Genomic DNA, 13,066 nt, shown 5'->3' with positions numbered 1-13,066 from the left:
CAGCTGCTCGAGCATTCGGAATACACAGCGACGCAACTCTGGGAAACAACACATGGATACTGGTGATCCCAGCCGTCCCGACGCGGCCTACGGCGGCCCACACGCCTCCCCAGAGCGGTCACCTGCCCCCACCCATGAGGCACCCCGCCTCGCCCGTCCCCTCGCCGACGCCCGCCCGGCATCCCGAACACCCCCCTGCTATCTCACGGAGTAGTACGCCGTCTCAGTAGCGCGGAACGCAAGCACGCGCGCGCACGACGAGACTGCGATATCGGAATCGCGGTCAGGTGGGCATGTGGGCGTGTCAACAAGACTCTCCGGTTCGGAAAGCCGAACGGAGGGGGTGAGATATCTTTTAGTTGCTGGTGCGCATGCACTGTTGAGTCTTGTTCTCTTGCTCAAGCCGTTGTTCATCCCACATCCGTCTTGTCCCGCTGCGGAGGCGTTGATGGGGCGGCCTTCACGTCGCGGAGGCCCACACCGGCAGACCGACGGCGCCACCGCCGCCTCGGACCCTCACCAAACGCCGGTGTCTGGCCCGTTCGGCATCCTGTTCGGGATCGTGGGGTGAGGTTGCGGCTAGGTGAGTACTGCTGCACATGCGTCGGGGTGCTGATGATGGACAAGGCTGGGGGTGCGACCGCGACCATCTGCACACCCTCCAGGTCTTCATGTGCATCACTACCCCTCGGCCACGTCCGTCGTGCTCATGTCTCACTCACAACCCCTCTCTCGTGTCGCTCCACGACCGACTGACCCTCCCCCACCTTGCACCCCGCCAAGACCACAGCTCGCAGCACCGCTCTGCACGCCGTCCCCCCATCGCACAACCTATTGCACAGAGCACGACCGTACTCCGAGCGAGCGCAGTAGCTTCCTCCTCGACACATTGAAGCTCGACTAGCATGGCTGACGCGAGATCGGCGCTACATCACACAGCCAGCCTACTATTCCAGATTCTTACCATGTCCAAGTGTCAGGTGACGTCGCTGGCGTCGATGACGCTGCGGAGCGCGAGCCAAGGCGTTGTGGGGGCCCGTCTGGCGCCAGACACCACGCCGCCGCCGCCGGGCACCCATTGACAACCACCATCACGGCCATCTCCGTCCACTATGGCGAGAGAACTACCTGTGGAGGTGTATGCGTCGCCCGTGCACTATTCCAGATCCTGGTGTGCCAGCCCACGCGAGACCACACACGTTGGTGCGCGCAGTGTCAGCAATGGCGAGCTGGGCGTGCTCGACGGCGTGCTGGCGGTTCTCAGCGCTCAATTATTCCAGATTCTGATCCATTATTCCAGATCGCCGTAGCGTGCATGCATGCTGGGCAGGTCAAATAGATAATGATAACGAGAGCGGGGCATGGTGTCATGGTCGATGGTGCATGGTGTGATGGGCCATGGGTTGATCACGCCACTGGGTGTGATTGTGGCGAATGTGGCAAAAGGCCCTGGGTGGCAGTGGGGTGGGGGATTGGCTCGATGCGGGGCCGGTTTCGACTCTTGGCCCCGGGTTTCAGCGGAAAGCGAAGAGGGGTTGAGGAGTACTGCCAAGATCCGTGTGCAGCTGCTCGGCTACGTGGGAGATCGTTTTGGGAGCGCTGGCAGTGTGCCAAGGGATGGGGTGGGACGGTCAATGGTGGATGAGAAGAGCCACGCCTGCTGTGCCAGCGCCAGTGTGGATTAACCAGCGGTGCCGTCGAGCATGCACCCCACCAACCACACATCAAGAACCATATTCATCTTTATGGTTACAGACAGTAGCAGCAATAACCCTATGAGCCGAGAACTGATCTAAACCGCAATGTGGCACAACTCTGTGGCACACAACAGCAACACCTTAGTGTAGGAAACGGAAGTCGACACGCTTGTTGCCCTTATCCGTGGTTGTGGCGATGTAGTGCCTCTTCTCCTCGCGGCTCCAGCTGTTCCACTTGTTGGCGCGCTGCTTGTTGCGGTAGATGTACCAGGCCTTGGCGACCCAGAACAAGACGAGGTTGGCCGAGATGATGCCGAGGAGGCCGCGGTTGCCCTTGTGGTAAAACGGCGCGTCCGAGGGCTGGTAGATGTTCGAGGCGATGAGCGACGACGCCTGGACAAACATGTTGTACAGCGAAGACGCGACGGTGCGGGTACGGACCGACCCGGCGTTCATCGAGTTGAGGGAGACCATGATGGGGTGGGGGTATGGCCAACCCTGCACCAGGGTGAGGAGTGCGTAACGGCCCCACCTGTTTGTCGAGTCGGGGATGGTGATGACGGCGATGAACAGGATGAAGAGCCAGATGGGGGCAATGGAGGACACGAGGACGCGCTCGTTGATTCGCTTGGAGAAGTACGCGAGGCTGAGGTTGCCGATGATCTGGAGCACTTGCGAAGGGATCGTGAGAAGGTTGGTCTGGAACACCGTGAACTTGAGGGAGCGGAGAGTGAGCGTGAAGTAGGCGCCGACGGTGTGGGGGGCGATGAAGGTGGTGAGGCCGAGGATGTAGAGCGGCCACATGTCGTAGTCGGCGAGCGAGCGCCAGAAGTCGTCGAAACCGAGACCCTCGCGGTTGTGCACTGTGTGTGTGAATACAAAGCACGTACTCCTCAAGGCAAAAACTAACTGGAAGACTTAGTAGGGTCGTCGCGGAGGACCTTGTTGACAATGATGACCTCCTCACGCTCGGTAAACCAGCCATGTCCTCGGATCTTGCTGATGACGGTCTTGTGGGTCTGGGTCGGGCCCGGGGGCAGGTAGAAGAAGGCGAACACACCGACCAGGAAGGTGGCAGTGCCCTCGAGGGCGAAGAGCCAGCGCCAGCCCTCGAGGTGGGTGTGGTGGCGGAGCTGGAGGATGCCGGCGGCGAGGAAGGCGCCGATAATAGTCGTGACAGTGAGCGAGACCCAGAAGAACGCAAGGCGGATGGTGAGCTCTGCCGACGTGTAGAAGTAGGACAGGTAGAGGATGGTGTCTGCGATGAAGCCGCCCTCGATGAGACCGAGGAGAGAGCGAGTGATGAAGAAGGAAGTCTTGCCAGTGAGGCCGACCTGGGCGATAGCGACAGCCGACCATGCCATCATCTGGATGGGGATCCAGACGTCGGATCCGAGCTTCTTTGAGACTGTGGCGGCGTGAGCACTGTGCGGAGATGCATTACGGTCGACTTACTCATCTGCGAGGGGAGCTCGGCGAAGAGGAAGGAACAGTAGAAGATGGTCTGACCGACGTTGTAGTCGGCCGTGGTGAGGTGGAGGTCCTTGAGCATGTTGTCCGAGAGCGCATTGGAGATGTTGCCACGGTCGAGCTGGAGCGCCGCGAAACAGATACACGCGACAAAGGCGACGCGGAGGTCGAGCTTGCGGAGCAGAGCCTTCTGCTCGGCCGGCGTCCACGTCGCCTTGGGGTCCCAGCGGTGCTTGTTCTCATACTCGTCGGGCGGCTCGTAGAACTCGCTGAGGATGGCCGACTCGTCGGGGGTCGGCTGGCCCAGGTGGTCCTTGATGTACAGCCCGTGCGGGTTGTCCTCCTGCGTGCCGTACTGGACTTCGGGCTCGTCGGCGCTGCTCTGGAGCTTCTGCTTGCGGGACGTGGGCGACTGCGAGCCCGAGTCGAGCGACTTCTCGTCGTCCTGGAGCGAGCGGCGCTCGGGCTCCTGGACAGAGGTGAACCCCTTCGTGTCGACAAGAACTGGTGTGGCCATGGCTGTGGGTCGTTGTTGCCGAGGCTCTTGCAGGCAGGCCTTAGTTATAAACCTTTTGTCTTGGCAGCTGTGAATATGCCCCACTAGCTAGACTGTCATGTCCGGCCGCTCCCATGTCGACGATTGAGCCATCAAGCACGGCATGGTCGCTAGACTTGTAGTTGTCGAGCACGACGACAAGCCGCAATCCGCAATCCGTGCTCATGGCGCGATGCCGGTGGATCTTGATCTCGATCCCACCGAGCGGAGGCGGAGGCGGAGCGGCACCGTGAGCTCTGGCCTGAGATCAGAGGCAACGTGCACAGGCAGATAGTAGACTCGCACTCTCGCATTGTCTTGGCGCCCAGGGCAGCCCCGGCGTGGGGGAGGCTAAAAATCGCATGGCGAAGCACGGCCAAGAATCCGCAGGAGCAGGCAGGAGATGGCGCACCGGCGCCGGCGCCGGCGGATGCCGAGGCAGCAGAGGCTCCGCCACTAGACGACCCGAGCGAGCTAGTGCCGCCGCTGTGGCATGCAGCGAGCGTCACTGGTGCTCATGATGGTGAGATTTCCGAATAGTTGTGGTCGAGTGTCGTAGGTCGTAGCGGAGATAAGAAGGGCCCACGGGCAAAGTGCCACAAACAAGTAAGTCGGTCGCGTGGTGATTAATGTCGTGCTCGGTAACCTGATAACGCCATTTTAGTATGTTACTTTGTCATCACACCATCCACTCTGTGCAGGCTGCATCCCCCCTCCCTTCCCCACTCCCGCCATTGGCAACACACCCTGCCTGGTGCTGTGGAGCATGCGATCGGACTGCCGCTGACGACGTGCGTGTGTTCACCAGCCAGGCTGAGGCTGGGGCAGTCGTTTGCAACTCAGCCGCGGCACCGAGAACCACCACACATCGCACACTCTGGACACCGATCTCGCCTGGATCGGACAAGGCCGTGAGGTCTGGGCTCGCGCTGTCGGCTTACTTGCCGGGGCATCAACCTCGCCTGCGCAGCCAGCTTACGACTGACGTGACTAGTTTCAGGCAACCGCGTTGGTAAACCAATCGCTTGGTGGTCACGTCTTGCTGCTTGGCTTCCATCTATATGTATGCGTGGACGGCTGGTGACAGACTCGCCCACCACCGACTGACAGACACAATCACACTTACAATGGCCCCCGTTGCTGTCCCCACCTCGCCTGTTGCTGCCCCCGTCGAGGCCCTCAAGGCCGCCGTCGGCGCGCTCAACCTCGGCGTCGAGGCCACCGACCTGAGCGTGTACGGCCAGTTTGACAACACGCCCGCGACCGGCACCGAGTTCCGCAGCGTGCCCACCAAGGCCGACGCGCGCCCCAACCTCACCATCAAGGAGGTGCTCGCCGACGACGCCAAGCTCAAGGCGCTCGGCCGCCTCGTGTCGGAGCGTGGTGTCGTCTTCTTCCGCGACGCCGAGATCACGCCCGACGAGCAGAAGGTGCTCGTCGACAAGCTCGGCAAGTTTGGCGGCAAGCCGGCCGACTCGACCCTCCACATCCACCCCCTCACCCTCCCTGGTTCGGTTCACGGCGACGAGATCTCCATCATCTCGAACGAGTACGTCTTTGACGGCAAGTTCAAGCGCGACGACAAGACGGTCATCCAGCGTGTGCGCGGCGCGCAGCAGTGGGTGAGTAGACTCGTTGGCGCGAGGGGCCCGTCCTGACGCGAGTTAGCACTCGGACATCACGTTTGAAAACCTGCCCTCCGATTACGCGTCTCTCGTCATCCGCACGCTGCCCGAGGTCGGCGGCGACACGCTCTGGGCGTCGGCGTACGAGGCGTACGACCGCCTGTCTGCCCCCACGCAGAAGTACCTCGAGGGCCTGACGGCCGTGCACAAGGGCCAGTTCTTCGTCGACCTCGCGGCCAAGCTCGGCGTCGAGGTGCGCGAGAACCGTGGCTCGCCCCAGAACATTGGCCAGGACCTCCAGACGGTCCACCCTGTCATCCGCACCAACCCCGTTACGGGATGGAAGGGCCTGTTTGTCAACCGCGGCTTTACCAAGCGCATCGTCGAGCTTTCCCAGTCCGAGTCGGACGCGCTCCTCGAGTTCCTCTTCGACCACGTCGCGGCCAACCACGACATCCAGGTGCGCTTCCGCTGGGAGGCCAACTCGCTGGCCATCTGGGACAACCGTTCGTCGTTCCACGCCGCGACGCAGGACGTCGACAACGTGACGCGCGAGGGAACCCGCTCCGTGTCGATCGGCGAGAAGCCGTACTTTGACCCCAACAGCAAGAGCCGCCGTGCCGACCTTGCTGCGAAGAAGGCGGCATGAGGGAGAGGAGAGCAGCATTGATAGACGCTCGTAGCTTGAGCAAGAGCGCGTTGTAACCCATAGGGAATGTTTGAGTACTTGCAGGATTGAGGAGACTAGTTGCCTACGGACTTCGGGTTCTGACTGGGTCGTGGATGAGGGAGTGCATACCTCATGTTGGATTTGTGGATTCCACGGAAACACGGCGGGCGACGGTGGGGACAACTCGCTTGGGGTGGGAGAAGCGCGGCCGATAACGCGAGCAGCACTGGTTGCAATCGCATGCCCGTGTAGCCCCACTATGAGCCAACACTTGACGTCGATACATGTATGACGTGTAGAGGCGGTGACTTTCGCCTCGGTTCGAGGCAGACGTCGTGTGACATTGTCGAGTTGACACGGTGCTGTATGCCCGTCTATGCGGTGTCTAAATGGCCGTGGCATGCGTCGAGGAGACCAAGATCGTGGGAGTCACCGCAGAAAGATCAGTGCCAGAAAGGATCTAGTTGCATCCGACCACTATGCATGAGCTAGCCTAGTGCCCGCCCAGTGCCACGCCCGCCATCTTGGTAGCCGATGCCCTTCGCTACCTTACACCTCGTTCCCTCCGACCGCGGACTCTCTGTCCCTCCATCCCCTGCATCCCTCCCAGGTGTAGCTGCTTGCATGCTCACCTGGGTGTACGAACGCTGCGGCGTTTGTGCGGACCCTGTCTCCGACCTCCGGCGGTGGATGATGCCAAGAGGGTGTGATCGGCCCAACCGACCCACTCTTCCCCTTTCACGTGCCACTTGGCGCCCCGTCTCGCTGCCTCCCGATGCTGACGCCACTGCCCCGGACTGAGTGCTCTAACGCTGTCTGACGCACGCCTCCCAGTGGAGTAGCGGTGCCAGTTATGTACTTGCCGTCTGCACGGGGGCTCGGCCGCGGACGAGGGTAGCACAGCCGTTCGATCACCATGCACGGGGGCAGCATCGCACCCGAGTTCGGCCCCAAACCCGGACTCCCGGTTGTACACGGCTGTGGGTTGTTGTTGATCCGAGACGGAGACCAACGACGCGCACCATACATGGATTCGCACAGTGTTGGCTTGCGCAAGGCTTGCGGGCGCTTGTCCCCGTTGTTCAGTCTTCGCCTCGGACGTCGATTGGGGCGGTAGACTAGATAGCTCGCCTTGTCCTGAGCGGAGAGCGGCCATGGACGACCATCACCATATGTCGGAAACACACTCCAATTCGCCGCCCCTGCCAGCAAGCATTGAGCAGCAGCGACACTGTACCTCGACTTTTGGGAACGACTGCGGCGACGAGCAAGTAGCCCGCTGTGGTGCAAAGGCCATCGACTGCCTCTGCATGGTTCTCCCCCTCTCGGCGGTCAAGGCCAAGACGGTGCACACAACAACGCCCCCCGTCCCCCTCGAGTGGTGCGCCGAAGACCAAGACGGCGTCGCCTCGTCCACCCTCATAGAAACGCATGTCCACACACCCCCACAACCCGACATGGCCGGTGGAGCATGGCCGTACGCTCCTGGCACCAGCCGCGCGAGTATCCCCCGGACGAGCTCGGCACTCGACTTTGACGCGCCCAGTGGCAGCGGCACGAGTGCTGCCCAGGTGAGCTAACCGCCATCCGGGCGACCCACTCACGCCCAGTCACCCCGAGCACACGACCTGGACGAAATTGTCGGGGCACTGCAGGCGCTCCAGCACAACGACCACAAGTATGTCTGGCCCCTGCTCCCCCTAACCGACAGATACCTCATGTCGGTTATCCGCGCGCACGTCGACGAGCTCTTCGCCGTGTCCACCGACCCAAGCGTCATCTCCGACCGCCTCGCCATCCTCGAGCAGCGCGTGCTCCAGTCTTCAGACGTACGTGGCACCTTCTTCGTTTCTCGCTCACGCCAGATCTCCGTCAACCTCGGGCCCCTCTTCGCCGTCGTGCGCGCAGAGCACTCGCTCCCGCGCTCCCCCCTCTTCCCAGACGAGGCCGTCACCCCGTCGCCGACGCACGCCACCCTCCCAGACCCGTACTCGCGCTCGTCGAGCGCCCCGGCCGAGTCGCACCACCAGTACCACTACGCCCCGCACGGGAGCATGGGTCCACCGCCCCTCTCGCGGCCGCACACGCAGCCCCGGCCGAGGCGGCTGCAGACCGACATCATGCCGAGCCACTGGACGTTCCCGCCGCCGGCACCGCACCCCCGCCCGCCGTCGAGCAAGCGGCCGCGTGCGGGGGAAGAGCAGCGCTACGCCACCACTCCCGCACCGGCGCGCCGCCCCCGCCCGAGTTTGAGCTTCGGGCAGGCGGCGCGAAGCTACCCGCCTGCGGGGGGGCGCGTGTTTGGCCTCGGCATCCCCCCGGCCTCGGCCACGTCGCCGACTGAGATGAATGAGCGGCTCCAGGCCATAGAGGACGAGTATCGGCGGGCGCAGGGCGCCAACGAGGTCGAGATGCTGGAGGAGGTCCCGGACATTGGGCCGTCGAGTAGGTAGGGTGTGTGTATGGACACTGGAGGTGCTTTGGGTATCAGGTATGTATTTTTCTTTGCATCGTATGTAGCGAGGGTGGGTTGTGCGTGGGGAGATTGTGGCGGTATCGCACTGCGCGCCACTGTCGCGACGCCAGCTCGAGGAGGGAGCTGTTCAACTGACATGCCACTGACGACGAAGACGGGCACGATGTTGCGCCCTTCGAGGCTGGCCGCCACTCCTACCTTGCCAACAGGCGATCTCATGCTGACCTACTTATCACCGCCTCGGTACTATCGCTCACTTCCCGAGAGGGGATGACGCCCCCACGACTCGGACTACAGCGAGAGCCCAGGCAGAACCAGACGAGGCGCAGAAGTCCCCGGGACGGGAGGCCGAGGAGACCGGCGCTCAATCCGCGAGCGCCACTCCCCGATGCTTCTTCCCCACCGGAAGAGCATGGTACGAGCAGCCCCGCTCAATCAGCAGCGACCTGCATTTCCCGAGTGCTCTCCCGACGGCCGACGCCAAAGAGCAGCATGCCTCGACTCGGCGCTTATGCAGCCCGCCACAAGGGAGCACTTCTGCCCCCCAACCCCCACCCAATGCCACTCGATTGTCCCGATGCCACAGCCGTTGCGTCCCCTCCCCCCAGCGTACTGACCGCACAGGCGCGTCTCCTGCGCCTCCTCTTTCGCGGCGTTGCGAGCAGGCTGGAATGTCGGGGCCGAGTGGTGAGCTCGCTCGGGGCGAGGTGCTCCGCCACTCGCCGCGCCCGCCACAGGCGCTTTCCACGCCAGTACCCACGCTTTGCTGTACCAAGACAGGCGGATCAAGTCGCGCAGAAGAGCATGCTGTGTGAATGGCTGCCGCGCCCGACGGCGCGTGCGCCTGGCTCGCACCGTTGGGGTATAACAGCGCCCTCGCCACCATGGCGTGCCCCTCGCCCGCCGCCGCTGTCGTCGTCGCCGTTGCCCACCACCTCCTCCAGCCCCCAACTCCTCGTCGCCGCCGCACCGTCAACGCTCTCCTCCCAACCCGCTGGGCTCTCAGCCCTCGACTCTCACGGCGCGGCCCGCTCGCCCCGCTCGCTCTCAAGCACGCGCAATGACCTCGCTCTGGCACATCTTCCTCGCCTACTTCCCCTGCACCCGGCCCCCGTACTACCCCCAGCACTCGCCCACCGGCGAGACGCTGCCCCCGCGCCGCGCGCACCCGCGGGTGCACCGCGCCTTCCTGCGCGCCAAGCGCGTCGGGCGCAAGCAGGCCGAGCGGCGCGCCGAGGAGGAGGCGGCGGCTGGAACCCCGGAATAGAGGCCGGCCGAGCGCTGTGCTGTGCCAGGTCGTACGAGCGCACGCGCCTCCCATGACCCGCTTTAATACTCTTCGCATGTGACCTTCCTTGCCACCACACCATGCTCCACTGGCTGCGCGCACGCCTCAACCCCGCGTGCCACGCGCCCGCCGCCTTCGAGGGCGACCACCCCCCGCTGCTCCCGCCACCGAGACGCGGCGGGCTGTGGGCGCGCTGGCGGGGCCGCCGCGCCGAGGCTGCCGAGGCCGAGCTGCCCGAGTCGCCGGGCACCGAGCCGGACGAGCACGACCCGCCCGCCGCGCCCGGGAGGCAGCGCTTCGCCGTTGTGTAGGCGGCCGCCCGCCATGTCAATGTTGATCAGTGCCCCACCCCACCGCAACTCGTCACTGCTACATCCCAATCGTGTATGTCCGTCTGCCCCGCCCCAACCCAACCTAGTGCTGCGAGAAGGCAGGCGGCAGGCCCGAGCCGAGGCGGTACGTATCCCGCACATGGCGGAAGACGCCGACGTGGGCGTAGTCGGGCAGCTGGGGGTCAGCCTCGTCCCCCGAGGTGTACTCACGCGTCGCTCGAGCTCGTCGAGCTCGCCCTCGACGCTCTTCTCGTCGGCGCCCGTCTCGAGCTGCTGCCGCACAAACGCCTGCAGCACGGCCGACGCGTAGTTGGGGTCAAAGTGCTGCTGGTTGGGCGCGAGCGCGCGCTCGACGTCGGACGCGTTGTTGATGGTCGGGAGCTGGGGCGGGGCGGGCTTGGCGCCGGTCTACGAGCAAGCACCGAGCGGAGCGAGGTGCAAGGTGCGAGGTGCGTCGTACAGGCGAGTCGTCGTAGGGCGTCGAGACGAGATGCAGCATGAGGGAAGCGCCGGCGTCAGCTCCACACCCTCGCATACCACCACCCAACTGCTCGCCAGGGCCTCGGCACCATCGCCAGCACCTGCGGCGCTGGCTTGCGCACTCACCCCTCCGTGCCCCTGCTGCGCGGCGGCAGCCTGCCAGGCCTGCTGTGTCTGGCGGTGCTCCGTCCCCGAGCCCTTCTCGGCCGCGTCGTACACCCTGCGTCCGAGGCCGCTCGCCGTCGTGCCGCTGGCCAGCGCCTTGAAGAAGCTGCCGACGCTGCCGCTCTTGCGGTCCTCCTTGAACCTGTCGTGGATGGACATGTTGTTGTGAGTGGGTGGGTGAGTGTGCGATCGAGAGAGAGAGGTGCGATGGGTGGGGCTTGTGACGGTCTTGGCACTTTAGGGTTGGGCGGCGAGTGACTGACGACTCCTAACCGAGGTGGGCGAGCAACAACAACAACAACAAGGCCAAAAATCGACGCAACAGTGGTACTCTTACATTCTCGCAACTATGGAATGGATAGATGAGGGTGGGTAGTGTACATGGTGTAGGTGGTACTACAGTACGGATGGATGGTGAGCGGTGGGTGGGGTGACTAGGGGGGGGGGGGAGGGAGTGTCCGGGGCTCGGCTCAACGAGCAGTGTCCTGGTGGTACAGCGGCGCGAGCAACGCGCCGGTAGTTGGTCTGGGTGGGGGGATGCGCCGCAGAAGCAGCGCGCACCTACACCTCCTTGGCCTCGGGGGTCACGGGCTCGGGGCTCGACTCGGCCCACTCAGAGCTGGGCGCGGAGACAGCGCGGCGGTGAGGCGGGCGGAGGAGGCTCAGCTCGTACTCCATATCCGCGAGGCGGCGCTCGAGGTCGCGGCGCGCGTCCTCAGCCCTGCGGCGTCCCTGCTCTGCCTCCTCGAGGTGGCGGCTGAGGTCGCGCTCTCTCGCCGCGAGCGCGGCCTCTCTGCGCGCGGCCTCCGCCTCACGGCTCGCGGCCTCAGCCTCACGCTTGGCAATCTCGCCCTCGCGGCGAGCGGCCTCGCCGTCACGGCGCGCGCGGTCAGCCTGCGCCCGCGCAACCTCGGCCTGAACGAGTCGCGCCTCGAGGTCGTTGGGCGACGTCGGCGACTGCGAGCCCGGGCCAGGGCGCACCATCGGCGGGTGGAACAGCGCCTGGACCGAGATGGTCGGCACCGGGCCCGAGGCGGTCCGCTGCGTGCCGGGCCGTACGGGGGGGCTGCCTGGGCGGCTCGGCACGGTGAGGTTGGGCGGCGAGGAGGGGCGCGACGTCGGCGGCGAGGCCGTCACGGCCGGCGGGAGGGCCGCGAACGGCGGCACGGGGCTCGGGAGCGGCGAGCCGCCCGTGACTGTCATACCAGGCGACACGGGGGACACGGGCGTGTCGCGCCCGGCGTCCTCGTAGCGCGGAGGCATGTCAAAGTCGTCCGAGCTGCCCGTGTCGGTGCGGTGGACGCCGGGGCGGGCGAGGATCGCGGGGTGGACGTTGGGCGACGCGGGCGTGCACGACGTGCTCGCCCCTGGCGAGGTCGAGCGGCCGGCAGGCGAGCGCGAGCGCCCGGGCGAGGTGGCGCGCTCCGGCGCAGGCGAGCAGGAGGGCAGGCCAAACTCGTTGCGCACGTTGCGGAAGACCGACTTGTACTGCGGGAGCTGGGGGTCAGCGGGGCCCTGCGAGTGAGACCTACCTTCCACTCGACGGCGTCAAGCTTTGACGCGACGTCGTTCTTGCCCTTCTTGCGCGACATCTTGGACTGGACGTAGCCGCGGACGACGGTCTCGGCGTATCTGACAGGTCAGCACAGCGGCGAAGGGTGACTACTCACTGCCTGTCCGAGTGGCTGCGGCCCGGGTCCATGAGCGCGGCGAGCACGCCCGACGCGCTAGTAATCTGGCGCGTGGGCATCGGCGGCGCGCGGGGGCTGCGCGGGCTCTGCACGGCCGGGCTCACTGCCGCCGCCGTCGCTGCCGGGGGCGTGGACGGCGCGGCGCCAGTCGCCACGACGGGCGGCCGGCCGACGCGCTGCATGCCCGGCAGGCGCGAGAGGAGGGGGGACGTGCCGATGATCTCGGCGGCGTGGTTCGTGATGCCGGTGCTGATGCCGCCGACGAACGAGGGCGACTGCGGCGGCGGGGGCGGCGGCGGCGCCTGCACCGGGCTCTGGGTCGGGGACGACATGGCGGCTGGGACGGGGAGGAGGGAGGCGGGTTGTTGTTGTCGGCCGGTCGTGAGGGCCGCTCGGCGTGAGAATTTGCTAGTGGAGCACGCGCCAGGTGCGTTTCGCCGGACCAGTTGCGGCCTCGCGATGGAGACGCCGGCGACGGAGTCGAGGTCAAGGGGGGGATGTACAGATGAGAGATGGAGTTGCAGGTTTGGTTTGCTCTGCTCGCTCGTGCTCGCTCGCTCGCTCGACGCGATGGCGGGAAGAGGTTTCTCTTACCCGAGGTGGTCGGCCAAATGGGCCAGGTCGAGACCTTCCAGGG

General features: G+C 65.1%; 7 protein-coding genes across 7 annotated transcripts; 4 read left to right on the top strand and 3 right to left on the bottom strand.

Annotated features, from left to right (window-relative positions):
- Positions 1-1,838: 1,838 nt before the first annotated feature.
- On the bottom strand, positions 1,839-3,684 carry Q8F55_008220 (uncharacterized protein; the record flags this gene model as incomplete). Its single annotated transcript, XM_069356619.1, has 3 exons — positions 1,839-2,560; positions 2,608-3,105; positions 3,153-3,684. The coding sequence occupies 3 exons, from the start codon at positions 3,682-3,684 to the stop codon at positions 1,839-1,841; spliced, it is 1,752 nt and encodes a 583-aa protein (XP_069206460.1).
- Positions 3,685-4,829: 1,145 nt separating this feature from the next.
- Q8F55_008219 (uncharacterized protein) lies at positions 4,830-5,976 on the top strand (the record flags this gene model as incomplete). The annotated part of the gene is made up of 2 exons (XM_069356618.1): positions 4,830-5,324; positions 5,371-5,976. 2 exons carry the CDS (start codon positions 4,830-4,832, stop codon positions 5,974-5,976), a joined length of 1,101 nt encoding a protein of 366 aa, XP_069206459.1.
- Positions 5,977-7,454: 1,478 nt separating this feature from the next.
- Positions 7,455-8,450, top strand: Q8F55_008218 (uncharacterized protein; the record flags this gene model as incomplete). Its single annotated transcript, XM_069356617.1, has 2 exons — positions 7,455-7,568; positions 7,653-8,450. The coding sequence occupies 2 exons, from the start codon at positions 7,455-7,457 to the stop codon at positions 8,448-8,450; spliced, it is 912 nt and encodes a 303-aa protein (XP_069206458.1).
- Positions 8,451-9,533: 1,083 nt separating this feature from the next.
- Q8F55_008217 (uncharacterized protein) lies at positions 9,534-9,740 on the top strand (the record flags this gene model as incomplete). The annotated part of the gene is made up of 1 exon (XM_069356616.1): positions 9,534-9,740. The coding sequence occupies one exon, from the start codon at positions 9,534-9,536 to the stop codon at positions 9,738-9,740; it is 207 nt and encodes a 68-aa protein (XP_069206457.1).
- Positions 9,741-9,841: 101 nt separating this feature from the next.
- On the top strand, positions 9,842-10,072 carry Q8F55_008216 (uncharacterized protein; the record flags this gene model as incomplete). Its single annotated transcript, XM_069356615.1, has 1 exon — positions 9,842-10,072. One exon carries the CDS (start codon positions 9,842-9,844, stop codon positions 10,070-10,072), a length of 231 nt encoding a protein of 76 aa, XP_069206456.1.
- A 103-nt stretch (positions 10,073-10,175) lies between these two features.
- On the bottom strand, positions 10,176-10,897 carry Q8F55_008215 (uncharacterized protein; the record flags this gene model as incomplete). The annotated part of the gene is made up of 3 exons (XM_069356614.1): positions 10,176-10,268; positions 10,304-10,501; positions 10,700-10,897. 3 exons carry the CDS (start codon positions 10,895-10,897, stop codon positions 10,176-10,178), a joined length of 489 nt encoding a protein of 162 aa, XP_069206455.1.
- Positions 10,898-11,299: 402 nt separating this feature from the next.
- On the bottom strand, positions 11,300-12,761 carry Q8F55_008214 (uncharacterized protein; the record flags this gene model as incomplete). Its single annotated transcript, XM_069356613.1, has 3 exons — positions 11,300-12,235; positions 12,271-12,370; positions 12,409-12,761. The coding sequence occupies 3 exons, from the start codon at positions 12,759-12,761 to the stop codon at positions 11,300-11,302; spliced, it is 1,389 nt and encodes a 462-aa protein (XP_069206454.1).
- Positions 12,762-13,066: the final 305 nt, after the last annotated feature.

This window comes from Vanrija albida, assembly GCF_041260175.1.
Source record: "Vanrija albida strain AlHP1 chromosome Unknown contig_6, whole genome shotgun sequence".
Lineage (NCBI taxonomy): Eukaryota > Fungi > Basidiomycota > Tremellomycetes > Trichosporonales > Trichosporonaceae > Vanrija > Vanrija albida.
This window is presented reverse-complemented; position numbering and strand designations above follow the sequence as displayed.